At 37.8% G+C, this 22,096-nt stretch overlaps 1 protein-coding gene across 7 annotated transcripts in view; it reads right to left on the reverse strand.

Annotated features, from left to right (window-relative positions):
* The window catches only part of LOC101266090 (tubulin-folding cofactor E), a 44,121-nt gene that overhangs the window by 14,294 nt on the left and 7,731 nt on the right, over positions 1–22,096 (reverse strand). For 4 of the 7 annotated variants that reach the window (XR_011212584.1, XR_011212583.1, XM_004250665.5 and 1 more), the window contains exons 3-14: positions 21,555–21,601; positions 20,670–20,816; positions 20,521–20,595; positions 19,174–19,283; positions 18,948–19,090; positions 18,803–18,864; positions 17,613–17,720; positions 17,498–17,532; positions 3,325–3,387; positions 2,685–2,776; positions 2,513–2,589; positions 2,355–2,432 (exon numbers count right to left, since the gene is read on the reverse strand). Coding sequence is in view for 3 of the 7 variants with exons in the window: in XM_004250665.5 (XP_004250713.1) it covers positions 2,355–2,432; positions 2,513–2,589; positions 2,685–2,776; positions 3,325–3,387; positions 17,498–17,532; positions 17,613–17,720; positions 18,803–18,864; positions 18,948–19,090; positions 19,174–19,283; positions 20,521–20,595; positions 20,670–20,816; positions 21,555–21,601 (1,037 nt within the window). In the remaining 4 variants the exon portion in view is untranslated. Of the gene's footprint in view, positions 1–903; positions 1,444–2,354; positions 2,433–2,512; positions 2,590–2,684; positions 2,777–3,324; positions 3,388–17,497; positions 17,533–17,612; positions 17,721–18,802; positions 18,865–18,947; positions 19,091–19,173; positions 19,284–20,520; positions 20,596–20,669; positions 20,817–21,554; positions 21,602–22,096 lie in introns of those variants that run through there. The other 3 variants (XM_069291688.1, XM_069291687.1, XM_069291689.1) reach the window with 2 other exon arrangements.

A 22,096-nucleotide genomic window follows, 5' to 3' on the forward strand; every position in this document is an offset into this window, starting at 1 on the left:
TTCATCTTTGAATTTGACATCAAAAGAAGCAAATCTTTTGAGTTCTTGTACCCCTTTATACCTTAGTCTTTGGTGATGCTTTCATTCTCCATTTTTCTTGCCTGTCTGCAGCTGTCTATCTGCATGAGTAGCTCTAATGTCTCTTCCTCATGCCCTTGAAAGTCAATTCCAAACAGTTTCCCCAATTTAATTAGATTTTGTCTGACCCATGTCGTAGTCTCCTTATCTTTATGAAGAAGTCGTGCTTCATTCGGTTGGATTGGTTGAACATCTTCAACCACCCATTCTTCAATTTTTGTATGGATTCATGGAACAATGGAAATGTGATGATCAATTGAAATCTGACCCTCTGCCCCTACTTTGTCGCTGGCAATTTCTATCTCCATTTCTTCCGGCGATAATTCCTTCTGAATATTAGCGGCTGCTGGACTATTTGATAGTTCTTCTAGTGTCGCATCGATCTCCTGGGTGCAAGATTGTCAGGTTAGAGGACAATATCTTTTTATTTCCACTAAGTGAGGATCAAAAAGGTTTTCAAATGCTGGTCTTGTTAAGTCATTAAAGATGACTTGGGCTGCTCCATCAAGCCCAATTCCCTTATTCCATTGGCCCATAGATTGTTTTTCAAACTTTAAAATCACCACCTCCTCCTCACATGACTTGTTTAAATCTTTTAAAGTGACATCTAGCTGTGTCTGCACCTCCCACGTTCTGCCTGTCCTACACCAAAGTTTGACTTACACCCTTGTCTTTTCCTAGTACCAAGGACTCCTTTTGTCCATGGGTCCAAAGGATTTCACAAACCTTTGGATCCTTCACCAGCTTTCTCCATCTCCTGTAAGGCTCTAATAAATCGAGCCTTCTTTTCCACCCAAATAGGAATGAAAAATTTGATTCCATCTCTTTCTAGCATAACCTCATTTGGGCAATTATCTCCTTTTCATGAAATTTGAATTCTTGCCCATTTTAAGTGGTTCTTTAAATCTGTCTCTTCTTCTGTTGAGACCCAGCCTCCACATAAATTCCCATACTCTAAATACTTGTTGAGACCATAGTTGCAATGGCACTCCCAAAGAACGAATCCAAGTAGTGGTCGAATTTTGAGTTGCAGGTATACAACCGGTAACTGGGTTCCACCATTGAAGACTGACTTTGGTCTTCTTCCAACTCCATTCCCTCTGAATTATTTGTTCTGCTATATTCCTATTTGGAAATTCAAAAAGAAACATCTTGTTTGACATCTCATAAATATTGATCCCAAATACAACTTTCCACGAAATCGAGGATCACTTCCGGATGTCTGATAGTGATGGATCTCAATTTTCCTTCTTTGAAAGATGCCACCAGGCACCTTTTGTACAACCCAATATCCTTCACTTCAGGAGGTAAACTAATTCTGATGTCGCCTTTGCTAGCTACCACTGTTGACTCTTGAAGGTTTGACTGCCATTTATGGCTACTGTATGTTATATTAAAGTGCTAAAAATGTTTTTTAAGTTGAATTTTTGTGCTAAAGTATTTTTTTCAAGACGATTTTTTGTGCTAAAAATATGTAACGTAATTTTTAAAATACTGCCTCTATCCCCTTTTAATTGTCATTTTGCGCTTTCTCTTTTAATTGTCATGTTGCGCTTTCTGAAAGTCAATGTGACTAATTTTCAAAGTTAAATTAGATTACACTTATTAGATATTTTAAACAAAAAAAATTAGATATTCAAAAAATATGCGAAAAAGTACTATAAAGTGCAATTTTTTCAATATCAATATGATGAAAAATGCATCATAAAATGTTAGCCTGCTAAGAAAAGAAACAATGACAAATAGAAGTGGACGGAGGGAGTGTAACTACAGCTATGTAAAGTACTCAAAAATCTATTAAGAGACAATAAATCAAAGTCTCCCTAAGCTGTCATGTTTTTATTAGTTTCATACGTAAACCTAGGCATAGTTTATGTTTCATCTTTACTTTTATCTTTTGTGTTTCTTTAGTTTACTTATTTAGTTAGAATTTATGTTATAATTAAAGCAATTCATAATCTAAACAAAACATGAAAGAAAAAATAATTAACACGTGTAGTGCCAATGGACATTTTTTTAAAGCTTTTTGGAGGGTGAACACACTTGCATAACATATAATGAGCAGGGGGTTTAGCACCTGCTCGTAACACTATAGTTTAAGTATGAAACTGATTAAAATGTGACAGTTTAGGGGAGGTTTAGCACTTAAGTTATAGTTCAGGGGGTAACATAAAGTAGGCATGGTTTGAGTATGAAACTTGTAAAAATGTGATTGTTTAAGGGGGGTTTGATCCATTATATCATCTATTCATGAAATCTAAGTGACTGATACATACCTCTTCTTGAATAAACAACTTCGGTTTAATAGATTTTATCTTGAAGAAACTCTCACATAGGATTTTCAGCTTGCCAACCTGAATTGAACCAAGAGATGAGTAAAAACCTTAAACCATAGAGGAATCAAATGCTTGGCTATTAAATGAAAAGATCATACTGTTGTTGTTGCCGGCAGCTTTTTAGTCAATGGGACTTTTTCACCAATTGATGCTGCGACACACTTCAGGGTAATAGCTGCAGAGGCGAGCATAACCGGTAAGAGCATTTTCTTGAATCAGATTTTAGAATCTAATCTAATTTTGGAGAAGTTTAGAGTTGATAGTCCATACAAATGAGGCTCGATGACAGTTTTTGTGGACCTGTTGCTCCAGTTGCAGCCTTTTCATACTCAATCCCGTGAATTTTTTTCAGCTCCACAAATCTGTGTCAATTAACACATACTTTAGAGCACTAGTAAGGGTCCTAGGTAATATACTCTTAGTCACATTTTTGATAACCAGTTAATAGTCTTATTACTTAAGAAACAAAAGGATACTAAAGTAAATATAGTTATCATCTGAGTATAAGTTCTATGCATTGATGGTGTAAAAAAAATTCAGTAGTAAGTCACTTGAAATGCAACCGTAGAGAGTAGACAAATTTTATATACAAACATTAAATTGGCAATCTTAAAAAAAGGATAACAATCTTCTATAAAAGGTCAAAATAACCTGATCGTGTAAAAGTTAACCCTATCGATGCATATAACTTAGATATAAGCAAGTAAATAAAAAAAACAGAGGAATAGGTTAAAGTATAATTTTCTATGTAGGTAGTAGATTTTTTTTTCAAAACATCCTCGAAACAGTTTGTACAAATGAAACAAGATAAAATTTTCAAGAGACCAAAGATACGAAATGCTAGCTTCTTGATATACTAGCCATATCAAAATATTTTGAAGACAAGTTTACACATAAATAAAATATATACCTGGGGTGAAGTTTCTTGATTTCCTCTGGATCCTGGCATTTAGACATGACCAAACGGACATACCTGAAGAAGGATTTATAATCTATTATCTGAACAATGACTCCACCAAAATCTAGTAAAGTGACTCAAGTTGGTGTATTTTCCCAAAGAATCAATCAGCAAGAACGTAACAAAACACCAGCCTCATCCCACCAATGCTTGCAAATCAAAACAGAAAGCCTGCCTGACCCAAGAGAAATTACATAGAAGAGGCCTTCAGATTTGTTCAAGATGTCCTTTATGTGGTCAAGAATGTGAAAGCACTGAGCATCTTTTCTTACATTGCAAGAGAACTAAAATTCCGTGGAAAATTTCTTTTGTATTCTTGGCATAAATTGGACTATGCCTAGTTCTCCTATAGATATCCTAAACTGATGGAAGAGTGTGGGGAGGAGAATCAATGTAGAAGATTGGTCGATGATCATTCCAGCTTGTGTATGGTGGATTACTTGGAAGTAAAGAAACTCAAAAAAAATTTAACACACCAGCAACTCCATCCCAAAAATCGGGATGAATTGTCTGCCTTCTTTTTTTTGTGTGTAAACAGAATATGTAGGGGTAGTTGGGAATTTGTTAGATTTAATGAACAATGTATAAGATTTTGTGTAGAACACGATCCCTCTATACTTTTGTTTGAAAGTTCACAGCTCAGTAGCTTTTTGGTTCTGAGCTTTACTATGAATACAAATGGTTACCTTTCTTTCAAAATAAAAAAAGGAAACAAAATATCAAAACAAGTTAAGAATATCACAATAACCAACAAATAATGCCCTCATATTTGCAAAGTTCAAACAAAACACATAAATAACTTGCATTAAGTGAGGCAGAGGCTTTAGCTTTTAGTTCATCCCACAGTAAGATGTCTAACAGCCATACTTCTTAAAGACCAGCTGATGCAGGATTAAGAGAAAGAAGAATAACTGTAACAGCCACCTCTCTCCTACTTATAGGAGAGAGAAAACTCTCTTTCTGGCAACTCCTTGCCGGAAACGTCCTTTCTTTCTACTCTTAACTCCCACATTCTGTGCAGCTTTTTCACCGAACTCCTTCTTTCACAAGCAGAGCTCTTCCTCTCTTGATCTTTGATGGAGGAAAACAGGATATATTTCAACGCAGGCTTCAAGTCTTTCAATATCACAAGATGGACAGTGGGGAGAGACATTTGGTTTGAATGGGTCGAGTGAAGCTGCAAACTGATGAGAAGGTCTTCCATGAGTGCGAAAATCATGAAATGGCTCTGCACAGTCCTCAAGGGAGCATCCAAGGATAGAGAAAAAGGAATCAGAAGATGGAAATACAAAGAAAAATTCACTGAGACTTTCTGCACTAGGAAAGTGAATGAGTACGGTAGATTCTTGAGCATTTTAACTCTTGATGGTCGGGAAAGAGTAGTTATAATAGTTCCAGAGTTAGCTATAGATGTTGGGTGGGATGAGACAGCCCCTAAGATAGAGAGGTTCATTCAATGCTCTCACCAACTGAAGAATGCAGTAAAACCCAAACTTTTTAAGGACCTCTCTTATGCCACAGCAGCTGGGGAAAGAAAATGGAGATCAAACACTTCTGGTGAGACGAAGATCTCGTACAGTGAAGGAAACCTTCAAGTTACAGAGACACTGGACTTTTCAAGAGGTGCGTTGTGGCACTTTTGATGAGGGAGAAACACAACTTCCCTCTTTATCAGACATCACGAGATGGATTGCAGTCTCTTGGAAAGGAGTATTTGGGATCAACATTTACGAGATGGCCAACAACATGTTCCTCTTTGTTATGATCTTCCTAAGATCACAAGCTCAATCCACCAACAAAATCAAAAAATGCAGAAAGAAAACCAACTGTAGAATTTATTGATATCGAAGTCCTTTATTACAACTACTGATACTAACAACTATGGAACCTACTGCTACGCCATTGATGATCTGCAAGGAAAAGAAGAAGAAGAATAAGAAGAAGAAGAAGAAGAAGAAGAAGAAGACTGAGAAGAGAAGAATCTGGATCGAAGAAGAGAGAAGGAAGCAGAGAAGAGAATTGGTGTGACTCTTATTTTTCAGTTATTCCTCTCTCTCTTCCAGCAAGACAACTTATAACAACCGCCACCAACAACCTGTACCCACGTGTCATAATCCTCACCCTCAACTTTCATTAATAAACTTCCAATCTCATCCGTTCATTTTATATTTCTGTTAACCTTCCCATTTCCTGTTATTGCCAGATTCAAGGATCGAATCCCTGCAACCCATACTTTTATACCTTTAACTGCAGTTCATAACATTCCCTTCCCCATCAAAGCATCCTTGACCTCAAGGATTAGAATCGAAACTAGGAAACTTAGCCTTCAAAAATCATAATCCTCCCAAGTGGCATCCTCCGGTGGAAGATTAGACCACTGAACCAAAACCCGAACAGCAGCCACATAGTTTCGTTTGACCATCTGCCGCTGCAGAATTGCCACTGGCTTAACCAAAAACTGTCCGTCGTCATTTGTATAAGGCAATTCTGACTGTATAACCACTCGATCTCCGACCTTCTTCTTTAACAACGAAACATGAAAAACTGGATGAATGTTAGAATGCGAAGGTAGAGCTAATTTATAAGCCAACAACCCAATTCTTTCGACTATCAAATAAGGACCGTAATATTTAGAACTGAGCTTCAAATTTCGTCTCAAAGCAATGGAAGTCTGCCGATATGGTTGAAGCTTTAAGTAAACCCAATCTCCCACTAGAAACTCACGCTCGGTCCTTTTCTTATCCGCGAAAAACTTCATTCTAGCTTGGGCAGTAGCTAGATTGTCTTTCAACAATTGAAGAAATTGATGTCGATGCATCACCGCGTCTTCTGCTGCCTGCACTACTGTCTCCAAAAGAGTGCCAATTGAAAGTTGAGGCGGACTACAACCATACAACGCTTCGAATGGAGTATATCGCAGACCCGTGTGGAAGTTGGTGTTATACCACCACTCTGCAGCAGGTAGCCATTGTTTCCACTGCGTAGGCCTGCTTGTAGTCATACATCGAAGGTAATTTTCCAGACACCTATTGACTCTCTCAGTTTGTCCATCACTCTGAGGATGATAGGCCGAACTATAGTGCAATTGTGTACCCATTAGTTTGAACATTTCCTACCAGAACTTACTCAAAAATATCTTGTCTCTGTCAGACAATACTGTCGGGAGAACCATGTAACCTATGAATATGTCTCCAATACAACTCAGCTACTGTCAGAGCAGTATACGGATGAGACATAGCTATAAAATGGGCATACTTGGTATACCAATCTACCACCACCAATATCACGCTTTTAGCTTTCGACTTCGGCAAACCTTCTATAAAGTCCATGCTAATATTACTCCACGCTTGATTAGGAATTTGCAATGGCTGAAGTAAACCGGGATAGGCTGCATTGTCGTCCTCCACGCTTGATTAGGAATTTGCAATGGCTGAAGTAAACCGGGATAGGCTGCATTGTCGTCCTTGTTACGATGGAAAACCTCACACCGAGCTACATATTCATTCACCAAAGCTCTCATTCTTGGCCAATAGAAATATTGAGTTAACCTTTTTAAAGTGCCCAATTGGCCCGAATGTCCACCCAAAGGAGTGTCATGAAAAGTAGAAATTAGTTGTTGTCGTAAAGGCCCTTTGGAACCCACATAAACCTTGCCTTTCTTCCTTAAAACCCCATTGACGTTATGCCACAAACTATGCCCGTGAACATCTACTGATATCAAGGTTAGCAGCTCTTGAACATAAGGATCCTCCGTATAACTGTGCATAATTTCTTGTATCAACATTGGCGTAATCATACTCACAGCCATCAGTAAACCTGCCGAAGACTTTTCACTCTCTTGTAACCTTTCGTCTCGCCTGGATAGAGCATCTGCTACCCTATTCTCCGCTCCTTTTTTATATCGCACCTCATAATCAAGGCCTAATAATTTCGTTAATCCTTTTTGTTGTATAGCTAATGTTACTCGTTGTTCCAACAGATATTTCAAACTGTGATGATCAGTCTTGACCACAAAGTGTTTGAACTGTAAATAATGTCTCCATTTATCCACTGCGTTAAGTAGAGCCATATACTCCTTCTCATAAATCGACTTGCCCCTATGTTTAGGAGCCAATACTTTGCTAAAGAAAGCAATTGGCCTCCCTTGCTGCATAAGTACAGCTCCAATACCCCCATGACTAGCATCAGTCTCTACCACAAACTCTTGGGTATAGTCAGGAAGAGCCAATACAGGTGTAGTCGTCATAGCTATTTTAAGAGCTTCAAAGGCAATTTCGGCATCCACACTTCATTTGAAGGCTTCATTTTTTTACAAATCAGTGAGTGGCCTGCTAATGGTCCCATAATTTTGCACATACTTCCGATAGTAACCTGTTAGCCCAAGAAATCCTCTTAGAGCCCGTAAGGTCTTAGGTCTAGTCCATTCTATCATAGCTCCAATCTTATGAGGATCGGTAGCCACCCCTTCCTTAGTAATAACATGGCCTAAGTACTCCACTTGAGCTTGCCCAAAAGAACATTTAGACTTCTTTGCAAACAACACATTAAGCCTCAAAGTTTCAAATACCACATGCAGATGTTGTAAATGCTCCTCCATATTTCGGCTATAGATTAATATATTATCGAAAAAGACTAGAACAAACCTTCTGAGAAACGATCTAAAAAAATCTGATTCATTAATGCTTGAAATGTTGCTGGAGCATTGGTAACTCCGTAAGGCATTACTCTAAACTCATAATGGCCCATGTGAGTCCGAAATGCCGTCTTGTGCACATCTTCCATCTTCATCCTAATTTGATGATAACCAGCCCTCAAATCTACCTTAGAAAAGATTGACGCCCCATGTAGTTCATCCAACAAATCATCGACTATAGGTATGGGATACCTGTCTTTAATGGTCAAGTCATTCAATCCTCTATAATCGACACAAAACCTCCATGTTCCATCCTTTTTCTTTACTAACAATGCTGGTGAAGAATATGGCGATTGACTAGCCTGTATGATTCCACTACTGAGCATCTCTTTCACATACTTCTCCAACTTATTCTTTTGATGGAAATTATATCTATAGGGCCTCAGACTAACCGGCATAGCTCCCGGCTTAAGAGGTATCGCATGGTCAAACAGTCTTGCCGGTGGCAGTGACTTCGGTTCTACGAAAATATCAGCATATTTAACCAACACTTTTGAAGTCCATCATCGATTACCTCCTCCTCACTGGTTGTCATCATGTTCATCATAAAAAGATGAGCAACTATGGCTTGACCCTTCTTCAACATCTTTTTCATTAATCCACTAGATAGCATACTCAAACTTCCCTCACCTGCAATTCCCAGCAGCACTTATTTATTAGCTTTCCTGCCTATAGTAACACACTTCCATTCATGATCAAACTTAGTCGGATTATGTTTCTTCATCCAATCATTTCCTAACACCAATGCACAACCACCCAAGAAAATAATGAGCAAATCTTCTATGAAAATTATATCCTGCATTTTCCACGAAAGTCCTTTACAGTGGGAGTTGCACATTACGTAATTACCATCTGCCATTGTCACTCGTCCATGCGAACACGGATGAGGTTGGTAGCCTGATGCGGCTACGGTATGCTTATCAATGAAGCTATGAGTGCTTCCTGAATCAATTAAAATTGCCAGTTGTCGCTTCTTCACAGTCCCCCCCGACAAGAATTGTATTCTCTCCTTTGTTATGACCAGTTAATGCATTAAGACACACAGCTTGTTGTACCTCTTGTTCGACTACTCCTTCAATGGTTATCTCCTCCATGTCTTCCAATACTGACATCTGATCAACTTCCCTTTCCTTCTCAACGAATCCAGTTAAATAATTCAACTATCTCGTTTTGCAATATATGTCCCGGCCCATATTCCTCTCCACAACGGAAACACAAGTGATTCGACTTCCTAAACTCGTAAACTTCAGGAGTAAGTCGGTAAAGGCCCATTCCTGTTAACCATCGCATTAGATGATTTTCCTACTTCCTGCACAGCTGCCGGCAACACTCGGTTCACTGTTCTATTCCTCCTACGTGCAATTTCAATAGCCATTTCCTTCATCCTCGCTTTCTCTACCGCTTCTTTCAACGTCCTCGGTTTGAACATTTTAACCTCAAATCTAATTTCCTCCTTCAAAGCTCCACTAAACCAGATAAGAAATGGGCTTCGTTCAAAGCCGGATTTCGTATAAGCATTTGAGTTTTAAGATCTTCAAATCTCCCTAAAAACTCATCCACAGTACCGATTTGTTGTAGCTTGTTAAACTCTTCCACCACATCACTTACTACAATTTCTCCAAACCTGCTGATTAAATCCTCTTTAAACTCGATCCAATTCGAAATTCCTCTGCTTAACACCATCGACTGATACCATACTTCAGCAACATCAGTCAAGTATAAAGCAACCATTTCTTCCCTCTGTTCATTACCTACTCTGTATTGTGTAAAAAGTCTCTCACACTTTCGAATCCACACCTTCAACTCCTGACCTGCGAAACTAGGTAACTCCCATCTCGGTAACGTCATTGCATTCGGCTGAACTCTATTGCGATTATCCCCATCGGAATAAGTAGTAAGCCTACTCCCACATTCGGAACCACCGGAGCTCTTTCCAACACTCCTAATCTCTCCAAAATTAAATCTAATGCTCCTTGAATTCCAGTTTGAGCATTGCGTACTTCCTCTTGCGAATCAGCAGATCGGAGAGCATTTCACCGTGCCTTGCTATCTTATCCTCTGTAATCTTCCAGCGTGTACCCTCAGCCATTACACAGGTTCGAAGGCTCTGATACCAAGTGTTATGATCTTCCTAAGATCACAAGCTCAATCCACCAACAAAATCAAAATATGCAGAAAGAAAACCAACTGTAGAATTTATTGGTATCGAAGTCCTTTATTACAACTACTGATACTAACAACTATGGAACCTACTGCTACGCCATTGATGATCTGCAAGGAAAAGAAGAAGAAGAAGAAGAAGAAGAAGAAGAAGAAGAAGAAGACTGAGAAGAGAAGAATCTGGATCGAAGAAGAGAGAAGGAAGCAGAGAAGAGAATTGGTGTGACTCTTATTTTTCAGTTATTCCTCTCTCTCTTCCAGCAAGACAACTTATAACAACCGCCACCAACAACCTGTACCCACGTGTCATAATCCTCACCCTCAACTTTCATTAATCAACTTCCAATCTCATCCGTTCATTTTATATTTCTGTTAACCTTCCCATTTCCTGTTATTGCCAGATTCAAGGATCGAATCCCTGCAACCCATACTTTTATACCTTCAATTGCAGTTCATAACACTCTCGAATTTACAAACAGTCACACGGCAGAACAAATCGTACAGAGGGAGTGGAGGTGGGAGAAGATCAAATTTAATCTTCAGTGGTGGAACCCAGTAGTAGGATGTGAAGATTCCAATCAAAAAGCCAAATCCACTTGGATTAGAGCTTTTAGGAGTACCTCTACAACTCTGGTCACAAAGAATCGTCACAGAAATTGGAAATCTTTGCGGAGGATGGGTCGAATCTGAGGAGAAGACGGGTTTGAAGAACCATTTAAAGTGAGCAAGAATTAAAATATGTGGAGATGGAAAAAACTGCCAGAGCGAGATTTCAATTGAGAGAAACGGGATAAAATTTTTTATCCCAATTTGGGTAGAGAGGGAAGTTCGATTCCAAATCTTGACGTCGGCGATAAAAGAAAATCATAAGCTAGTCATGCCGGAGCTGGGAGAGTGTAGCAAAGAAACTGGAGCTCTGCCACAGTCTTTGGACCAACAGGTAATAGAGTTGTCTCCTACAGAGAAAGGACAAAACTTTTTGAAAAAGTCAAAACGTGTGCAGATGGGGCACATGGGGCTCCCAGAGACAGCTGGAGTCTTTTTAAATGAGACCCCACACTCATGTGCTAAGGAAGTGGAGACCCAAGTCTGTTTGAGAAACTTTTTGGCTGGGGCAATACTAAAAAAAGATTGGGCCTAATAGAGCAAATATCATTTTAAATGACTTATCAAGCCCAAGTGAGGTAGCCTTTATTGATCCTTTATGCTTTGAAATAGAGGACCATGCTCCAGTTCTTAAAAGCACTCTTCTACAACATGATACTACAGCAAAGGAAGGGCATTCAAAAAATGGGAACTCAATTATAAAATCAGGAGATGCTTCGAATCCCCCTAAAACGATGGGGATGGAGGTTAGCAGTGATAAACCAAATTTATTTCTGGAAATTCAGAAGGATCAAAATTCCACATCAAGTATGCAGACTGACAAACAAATTGAGGAGTGGGTGGTGGAGGATGTGTATCCCATACAAAATGACATGACCTCCACAGTACAAAAAGAGAAGGAGACATCTATGTGGGTAAGACAAAATCTTATCAAGGTGGGAAAAATGTTTGGTGTGGATTTTCAAGGACACGAGGAGGAATCTCTAGAGCTACTTATGCAAATTGGCAGTTGCAGACATGCTATGAAGATGGAAAGTGATTCTATTAGCAAAAGGTTTAGGTACAAGGGGGTTCAGGAATTGAAAATGTTGACTTCTTGTGATATTAATTTCAAATGTGAGGGGAAGAGAGAGAGAGGGGGAAAGAGGACAAAGTTTTACAATGAATGTAAAACCTGTGTCCTGGAATGTTAGGGGATTAAAATAGTGGGGATAAGAGGAGATCTGTGAAGATTTTAATCTCCAACTGGAAGGCTGACATTGTATGTCTACAAGAGTCATAGTTAGAGGGGGAGATCCATGATATAATAAAAGAGATTGGGGTGGTAGATGGGTTAAGTATGCTTGTTTACAAGCAAGTGGCACTAGGGAAGGGGGGTGCATTTTGAGGTTATGGGACAGTAGATCATGGAAAGGGGAAGTACTGGAAACAGGTTCCAACACCCTCACCTGCAAGCTTGAGGCAGTGCTTCAGGATTTCAATTGCCACATAACAGGAGTCTATGCTCCTAATGGCAGAGTTGAAAGAGAGCATGTGTGGGAGGAAATAGGTGCTGATAGAAGTCTTTTTGAGGGACCTTGGGCAGTGTGTGGAGATTTCAACATCATAAGATATCCATCAGAAAAGAGAAATTGCAAAAGGAGAACTCTACGTATGATAGAGTTCTCTGATTTTATTGAAGATATGGACTTGGTGGACTTAAAATTGGTAGGGGGTAACTACACTTGGTTTAAAGGGGACAATAACAATGTTGCTTCTAGAATTTAGGATTTTAATTTCCAAGGAGTGGGATGCCAACTTTAGCAGAATTCAACAAGTAGTGTTACCGAGATTGTGCTCAGATCACAGTCCCATTGCTCTACAATGTGAAGCTTGGGAGCAAAACAAATCCTATTTCACGTTTGATAAATGGTGTCTCAACACGGAGGGTTTTGTGGGAAAAAAATTAGAGAATGGTGGGAGTCTTTTATTCACTGTAAGCCTGATTATATCCTTGGGTGTAAGCTCAAGGCCCTACAAGGCAAATTGAAGGAGTGGAGTAGAACCAGCTTTGGCAATCTAGGGTTACAAAAAGGTCCAAATCCTAAGTCAGTTAGTTATGCTGGATGCGGTAATGGAAAATAGAATTCTATCAGAGGAAGCAATGAAGGCATCTTTGATTATGAACTATGAAGAACATCTTAAAAATGAAGGGATAGCATGGAGACAAAGATCAAGAACTTTGTGGCTGAAAGAGGGGGACAAAAATGCCAACTATTTCCACAAAATGGCCAATGCATACAAAAGATGCAACAACATTGATCAAATGATAATTCAAGATGAAAGACTGAAGGATCCACAGAATTAAAGGGGAGATTATTGGTTTTTGTTAGAAGCTTTATTCAGAAACCTCATATAGAAGACCTTCCAGAAACCTAATCAACTGTCCAATGGTCACTGAAGCAGAAAACGAACTGCTCCAAAGGGAATTTAAGGAGCAAGAAGTACTAGCATGTCTGAAGATGTGTGCCATAGACAAAGCTCCTGGTCCAGATGGTTACACAATGGGGTTTTTTATCAAGTGTTGGGATGTAGTGAAGAAGGATATCATAAAATACCTTTAAGAATTTCCATTCTCACAATATCTTTGAGAAGAGCTTTAATGCCACCTACATTACTTTGATCCCAAAGAAGAATGGTGCCAAGAAACTGAGAGATTTTAGGCCCATCAGCCTTATCGGAAGTGTATATAAGTTGTTATCCAAAGTGCTCACTGAAAGGCTGAAGAAAGTGGTTGACAAGCTAGTGGATGCTCAACAGATGGCATTCATTAAAAATCGACAAATAATGGATGCCATTCTAATTGCAAACGAAATAGTAAATTTAAGAATTACCCAAGGAAAGGCAGGAATTTTGTGCAAACTGGACATAGAAAAGGCATATGACCACGTGAACTGGAAGTTTTTGTTGAAGATGTTTACATGTATGGGTTTTGAAAGGAGGTGGATTCAGTGGATCAAGTATTGCATCTCTACTGTTAGATTCTCAGTCCTTATAAATGGTGCACCAAAAGGTTTTTTCCCTGCTCAAAGGGGTCTGAGGCAAGGAGATCCCCTATCTCCTTTCCTTTTTATCACTGTTATGGAGGACCTAAATAACATAATAAAGGTGGCTACAGAGAACGAATGCCTCAGGGGGTTTGAGGTAGCCACAACTCAAACCTCAATATCAAATGGCAACATGGAAGTCACTCATTTACAGTATGCAGATGACACCTTAATATTTTGCGATGCTAATGAGAGACAACTATTGGTTTCAAGATCAATTTTGGTGTTGCTTGAAGGAGTCTCAGGTTTGCATATCAACTGGAGAAAGAGTCAGTTGTATCCTATTAATAATGTTTCTAATAACTGTCATGGATTTTGGGAGGGGAAGTAGGTTCTTTGCCTACCATTTATCTGGGCATGCACTTAGGAGCCAAATCAAAGGTTTTGAACATCTGGAACCCAGTGATTGAAAAGTGTGAGAAAAAGCTTACTAGATGGAAATCTCAATATATCTCCTTTGGAGGCAGAGTCACTCTCATTAATTCAGTTTTGGATGCCTTACCTACTTACATGATGTCCATCTTCCCTATTCCTAATGGGGTGATACAAAGACTTGATAAAATTAGGAGGGATTTCTTATGGAAAGGGACACAAGAAAATGATTCCAATGTCTAACATTTAGTCATGTGGAACAAGGTTCTCTGGGGAAGAAACATGGGGGTCTTGGAGTAAGGAATTCGAAAAAGCAAAGCAAAGCCCTTAAAATAAAGTGGTTATGGAGGTATTCTCAAGAGCATCAACCATACTGGGGACAAGTAATTCGAGCAAAATATGGAGAAGAGAACAAGTGGATGACAAAGGAGGTACTTACACCATATGGAGTAAGCCTATGGAAGTCCATCAGAATCTTGTGGCCTCTCTTGAAGATCAATACGACCATAAGGGTAGGAAATGGCATCAAGACTTCATTTTGGGAGGATAAATGGTTGGGCAACTTTAGCTTGAAGAGTATCTTTCCAGAGATGCATGACTTGGCAGTGAATAAACCAGTGAGTGTAGCTGAGGTTTGGACACAACATGGATGGAATTTCCAGTTTAGAAGGAATTCCAATGACTGGGAAATCGAGACCGTGACTGATTTTTATGGTAGGTTGGAAGCTTTTACAGAAACAAGGGATGAACTTGATAGATTATGGTGGAGCAGAAATAACAAAGGCACATTCAAGGTAAACTCTGCATATAAGTTGCTAAATCAAGATGGATAACGACCTTCTCTTTGGCCTTGGAAACAGATTTGGAAACCTAAAATCCCTTTCAAGGTGTCATGTTTCACTTGGCTTCTAGCAAGAGAAGCAATTTTAACACATGAAAATCTCAAGAAAAGGAAGTTCTCCATGTATTCTAGATGCTATTTATGTGGGGAAGAGGTTGAGACAGTCAATCATCTGTTTCTCTAGTGCAGAATAACATCCCAACTATGGAGGATTTTCATTAGTCTCAGGGGTTTTGCTTGGGCTATGCCTAACAGAATCACACATCTTTTATACAGTTGGGGAGTAGGGGTTGGAGCTGCAGATAGAGATATATGGAGGATGTCCCAGCCTGTATTTGGTGGACTGTTTGGAAAGAAAGAAATGCTAGATGTTCTGTGAGCAAGAATTGTGATCTCCAAAAGATCAAATTGTATCAGGCTTTTCTATTTCTGGTGCAAGCAAAAGTATTTAGAGGACACTGAATCCATTATAGATATCCTAGGTTCCTGTTAGGATTCAGATTCAGTTTCCTACTTTTTGACAAGCTGTAAATATGGTATAGTGCAACCCAAGCACTGATTTCAATGAATATACACAACGTTACCTTCTCAAAAAAAAAATAACTGTAACAGTTTTTTGGAGGTGGCCAACATAGCGCCCTTAATGCTTAGGAATATAAAAAGTTGCAAGTTTCAAAAAAAAAAAAGAGAAAGAAGAATAACAACTTCCCTTTAGTTTTTTGGCTTCTGTTTAGAAGTTCCCAGAATTTCAATATAACTCAAAAAAATTGAAGTTAAACTTAAATAAATAGACTGACACTTTTTTCTGTACATGATGGGTACGCAGTTAATATATTTCAAACATAAAGAGACAAATAGGTTTTATCCCCCAGACTACGGGTGGGCGTTCGGTTCTTCGATTCAATTTTTGATTTTCAAAAAGTGTGCACCCAATACCAAACCGAACTAATTCGATTTGGTTCAGTGTTTTTAAAATGGTTTTTGGTGCGAATGAAAAATAAAATGAGGAAAAATCAAAGTATAATAAGACATTTAAAAAATCAAAGTATAGTAAGACATTTAAAAAATCAAGTTTGCTTGGTTGGTATGTAGAAGGGCATGTTTGACTCATGAAGTGCTTCAGAAAAAAGGGAGAGAAATATGTTCGAGGTGCTTCATGTGTGATCAAGATGCAGAAGTTGATGGACATCTTTTCCTCCATTGCAAAGTGGCTACAAACCTATGGAACATGTCTCTGTGTATACTGGTATGAATTGGGTAACGCCAAGGACTACTAAGGACATATTATACAACTGGGAGGAGATAGAAAGAAGACGTTTTGGTGAAGATTGGTGGGAGTTAATCCCATCTTGCATATGGTGGACTCCGCAGAAAGAAAGAAATGCAAGATGCTTCGACGATAAGACTCAGAAGATTAGAATGAATTGCCTTAGTCTATTGTATTTTTCGTGTAAGCAAAATATGGTGGGGGATATAAAACTTTTTGTTGATTTCATAGGAAATTTGTAACCTCCCATAGGGTAGTTTTGGCATGCTCTGATGAGATTGAAAGTGACCTATGCTCATCATTTGTTTGATGATGAGCCTACTGTGAATAGACAGTTACCTTTATCTTAAAAAAAAGAAGTGATGATGTATCTTACCATGAAACACTTATTGCGCTAAAAAGACCATGTTTGTCTTTGTCAAGAACATTGTGCCTCCAACTACTTCTCGAGAAAAACAAGGATGAAGATGGATTCCCTTACATGACGTAAATCGGCAAAAATACGCTTGGGTTTGTCTTGGGAATTAACATTTGAAGTTAACTATTGAAGTATAAATTTGTTGCTACTTCGATTTTTTCATGATTAATTTTAATTTAGTTGACTTTTGTTTTTTAGCTAAGGAATACACACACACACAAACACACACACACACCATATATATATATGTGTGTGTGTGTGTGTGTGTATATATATATATATATATATATATATATATACATTTATTTATTTATGTTATTTTTTTAAAAACATTCAATAGAATTTCGGTTCTTCAAAGATTAATTAAAACATAATAACGAAGATTAGTTAAAACATGGACTCATGATATTCATTACCATAAGTTCCGTATCTCTAGTTCAGTAGAGATGTAGGGATTTCTCTTTTCGCTTTTTTTACACGTCTTCTACAAAGCATGCTTCAAAAATTCTGTTTGGTGAAGCTTCATTTGTTCCTTTGTAACTTCGCATCTTCTTGATGCTTTTATGATATCATTTAATTAATTTACCAAAAAACCATTTCTAGATGCAGAGGTAAATAATAATGATCCAGATGTAATCACTCTGAATTTATTAGCACATGATACATAAGAAAGAGAACATACCGAATTTCAGAGTCTTTCCTCTCTCGAGGACTAACCTGAAAGAGATAGAAGGAACGAAAGACTTGAGCAACTTCAAATGCTTGCAAAAATGAGTTAATAGAATATGAGGTTTTACCTGGCTTCCATTTAAAATTTCAACTTTTGCAAGACGAGCAATCAAAACAAACCGGGGGACACCACCTTTTCTTGGATCTGCTATTGGATTCTCAGAAAGCCTTATATCCTACAAAAATTTGACCAATAACATGAATTTGAAACAAGATCCCAAGGCTTGTAGAGAGTTAAACTTTGTAGGAGCTACACTTGTATAGATAGCAAGCAAGTAAATTGCGGTTCACTGCAATTAGCAACCTTTGGTCTTTAATGATGAAAGAACTTCGACAACGGAAGAGAATAATGGGACTTCATTTCTTCCTTGCAGCAATAAGAGTTGCACATACACACAACCTTTGACATGTCAGTTTAGCTCTTTCCATTGTGTTATACCAAATAGACCATTGGAAGGTTTTAAGCACTTAGAAATTTTTGAACATTTTTTGACAACTGTAGTATCTCTAGAGTAGCTTTCCTTGAGAAGAATAAGTATGTCTAGAATAGTTATTACTCAACAGTGATATTCTTTTAAAATTTCTTTATTTATTTGTTCGACTATAGTAATGCCTGATAAATGCCTACTCAAGATTCGAAAGCTTCAAGAAGAACCTTGAATGTTGAAGGAGGTGAAACCAAAAGTAGCAAAAACTACAATGTGAAAGGCAGAAAATAGCTCAAATTAGTGACAACACGTACAGCTTAAACATGGCTATAGCTTTAAAAGCTAGCTTGCACTTAGTTCGTTGAGACTTATTGATGGAAAAAACTTTTTATTGTATACAAGTAAAAGTCAGCTACTAATACAATAAAAAAAACATCATACTTTATAGTTCTCATAAACCCATAAGAAATGCAAAGAGAACAGGTTATCCCCCTCGAGTAAAATGCAAAGTTGTAAATTGCAAGAACCATTTGGATACGAAGTGAGATCCAATGGAAACAACCACATTATGTCATAATTATCATACCAGCAACGTATTATGGAAGATAGTGAAGGATAAAGAAAAAGACACGCATGTAGTGCCTGCATAATCTCAAGATATGTATCTAATGTGTAACACTAAAATATTTAGATCACTTGATATGAAGCTCCACCACAAGAATTTAGATACAAACACGGTTTATTACATTCGTTTTCCAGATAAGAGTTTAACTTATAGTAACAAATCATTATCCAAATAACTCATGACAAAATGCTTTAAAAAATCTTACCAACAAATTAGGAAAAAGATTAAGTGTATCAATAGAAGAAAAGTCTTCAATTTTGTTCCCTCCTGTAAATGCAACAAGTAACCTACCAGTTATCTCAATTAAATATCAGGAGTAATACTAATTCAAGAAAGAGTTGCAGCATTACCCACAAGAAGGCAACGAAGATTCTGGAAAGGCCTAAAGCTTTCCCGAAGAAGTTCAAGACTATTGGGTGGTTCAGATAATGGATTATGATCAGGGTACCAGATATGACTGATACAGTTGTTATTCAAAAAGAGCTGTTCCAATCTGAATGTAAGAAGGCAAACTAGAATCTCATTGACATGCAATATAACAGTAATGTGTTAGACAAGGACATTAATTTGCATCACCTTTTTAACTGTGACAGCTTCAAGATTTCATCCCAGGCAGCTATTAAATTATTCTCCAAATTGAGAAGACGGAGAGAATCAAATCCATGAACAATATCTGAAGATAATGGCTGGAAAAGAAAAAAAAAACTTTAAGCAAATCAGTGAATAATTTAGATCATTTTTTTATAATTGTAGTGTGTGGACCAGCTTGCGTGTACCTCGACTAATTCCACAAGGTACCTGCTACATCCCACCAACACAAGTAGGGGGTAACTCTATCTACCAAGGATTGGACAAATGAAACAAATTACCAAGAGTTTTTACCTCCGCTGGGATTTGAACCAGAGACCTCATGGTTCTCAATGAACTTCATTAACCATGAGACCTCTATCTAATTTACATATATGTAGAGATTCATCCTTGTACTTCATATATAAGTTCATTTAGTACTCTATTGGTTACAGACATGAGTAGTAGAATAGTAATTGTACTTGATGTCAGTTACGAGGAAATGAATATGATCATTGATGAGCACTTTACTCAAAGGATAGACTTGGTAGGAACTTTCAAACAGTATATATGCCTTCCATCTGAAAATTTAAAAGTTCTGCTCTGGTAATTCTGGAACCGGCATTTGTCTGGACATAATCTGTTAAATTGATTTCGCCCCGGTTAAATGTTCTCCCAACTAACGACTGAATGCAGTAGCAAACTTTATACCCCAATTTTCATGTGGCAAACAAAATTAAGCAAATACTTGTTATTACCACGCCGAATCTCATTAAAACCTGAGTGGTCAATATGAGAGTCAAGATATGTGGATATTCCTGTTAAACTATAAGAAATGGCAAGACAACTAAATTTGGCATTCTGTCTGGAATATTTGGTTGTGTATCCCACAATCATCTTGCAACCATAGCTGAGAGCACCTCCAAAAATCCTCATCATCCTCTTATCTCGCAGATGATCTATTCCGTCATAAGAAAATGATGATGCTCCAGGAATAAAAGCAAATGTTGGAGTCACAATGAAGTTTATGCTAGATAACAGATGAATCATCGTGCAAACTCATGGGTTCAAATCACAACGTTATCTTCAATAGCTCCTAGCACGCTTAAGCATATATCAGTGAAATTGGAAGGATTTTTACTAGACAGTGAGTTAACACTTGTTTGTTTTGTTATATGACAATTTTCCCCGTCTAAGAGAGAGATCACAAAAAGAAACAAAAAAGATGAAAAGATAATGGCATAAGACAGCTATTTATCTTCAGTAAGGAAGAACTCATAAAACTTGTGGATATTAACAATTAACAGCAGAAAATTGAGATTTAACTGACAATAACTCTAATAAGGGAAAACACACCGTTATTCCTCTCAGCTTATTTCCCATCAGATGGAGCTCTTCAATAAGAGGGATAGAGTCTTTAAGCATTTCGACCTGCCAAATCAAGTACCTCTAACTCAATCAACGATTAAGTTAAATGGAAGAAGACAGCAAAAGGCTGCTCTCACCTGTTTCCAGCCTATACCGGTGTGGCTCAAAACAACAACTTTGATGTGATTTAGCAGGGGCATCCCACTTATATCGTGAGACATGCTGTTGTATGATAAGTTCAGAGTTACAAGAGCTGGTAACTCTTTACAGATTGCAGCAATTTCCTGTGAAGATATGCTTGCTCAGCTAAATAGTATTTTTTTAATAGAGAGAGAGCAAAAGCACTGGTACCACAGTTCTGTATTACAACAGTGCACAAAAATGATTGAATACAAAGAATCCTGCAATTAATTATATGAGTTTTCTTTTGACTTTGATTCTCTACATCCTGCAGTACTACTAAACATTACAACCAAAAAGTTGGACTCATGCTTTCTTGAGACAAGGTCAGAGTTTAATTGCCCCTTTTAGAGTTGAAAATCCAATATATTATATCTAAGAAAGTAAACTTTGAGTAAAGTATGATGGAAAAGGAAATCAGCATGAACACAATCTCCCCATCTCCTTCCCATTTGATATCTAAGTTTAAACCAGTTCACATGACAAGTTTTCAGTCTAATGTTCAAGACACTTACAATCCAACAGACCCTTGAAACTATTAAGCTTTAACATGCAATTAACCATTTCAGATTTGAACCATGATCTAATGTTTTCCTAGTAGCTAGTTAACCTTCTTTACTACTTACAAAAGAAGTTTTTCTTTGAAGAGCATATCATGTGGTCAAAATTAACTTCTTAATCTATACCCAAAATTGTACAGGTAAAAATCATCACATCGCATAATCAGTCATCAACAGGTAGAGAATGCATCCGAGAAGAATCTGGTTACAATCAGCAATCTGCTGAAATTACACAACAAAACAGAATAGGATCCAACTTCACTCAGAGAAGCAATGCATTACCTTCCAATCAGAAAGCAGGTTTCCAGTCAAATCAAGCTCCTTTAGTCCTGCAACAGAAGCATGTAAAGTTCAGGTAAAAGTTTGTTTCCTGTTAGGAAAGCTCATGGGGCTGAAACATGAAACTGAACAACAAATATGTAAAGGCAACAAAAAAGCATGCACCTCAATCTCTAACTAGTTAAGGTCAGCTATGAATCCTCAACATCCATTTGCGCATATTGCATTCACACTCAAAAGCTTGTAGTTTAGGACAAATTAAGGGATCTCTACCACTAGAAATTCTCATTACTTTTTACTGATATATACATCTAAACACTCCTGACAGCACATCACCTAATTTTAAGTGTACTCTAAACACTCCTGACAGCACATCACCTAATTTTAAGTGTACTCTAAACACTCCTGACAACACATCACCTAATTTTAAGTGTACCAACATGCTAGCCTTAATCCCGATCAGTTGGTGTCACATATATGCATCTTTTGTTTCATTGTGCTATGGTCTTCTTAAGACCCCGTGGAATTTAGAGATTGTAGGCCTT

This window comes from Solanum lycopersicum, chromosome 11 (genome assembly GCF_036512215.1).
Source record: "Solanum lycopersicum chromosome 11, SLM_r2.1".
In the NCBI taxonomy this organism is placed as follows: Eukaryota; Viridiplantae; Streptophyta; class Magnoliopsida; order Solanales; family Solanaceae; genus Solanum; species Solanum lycopersicum.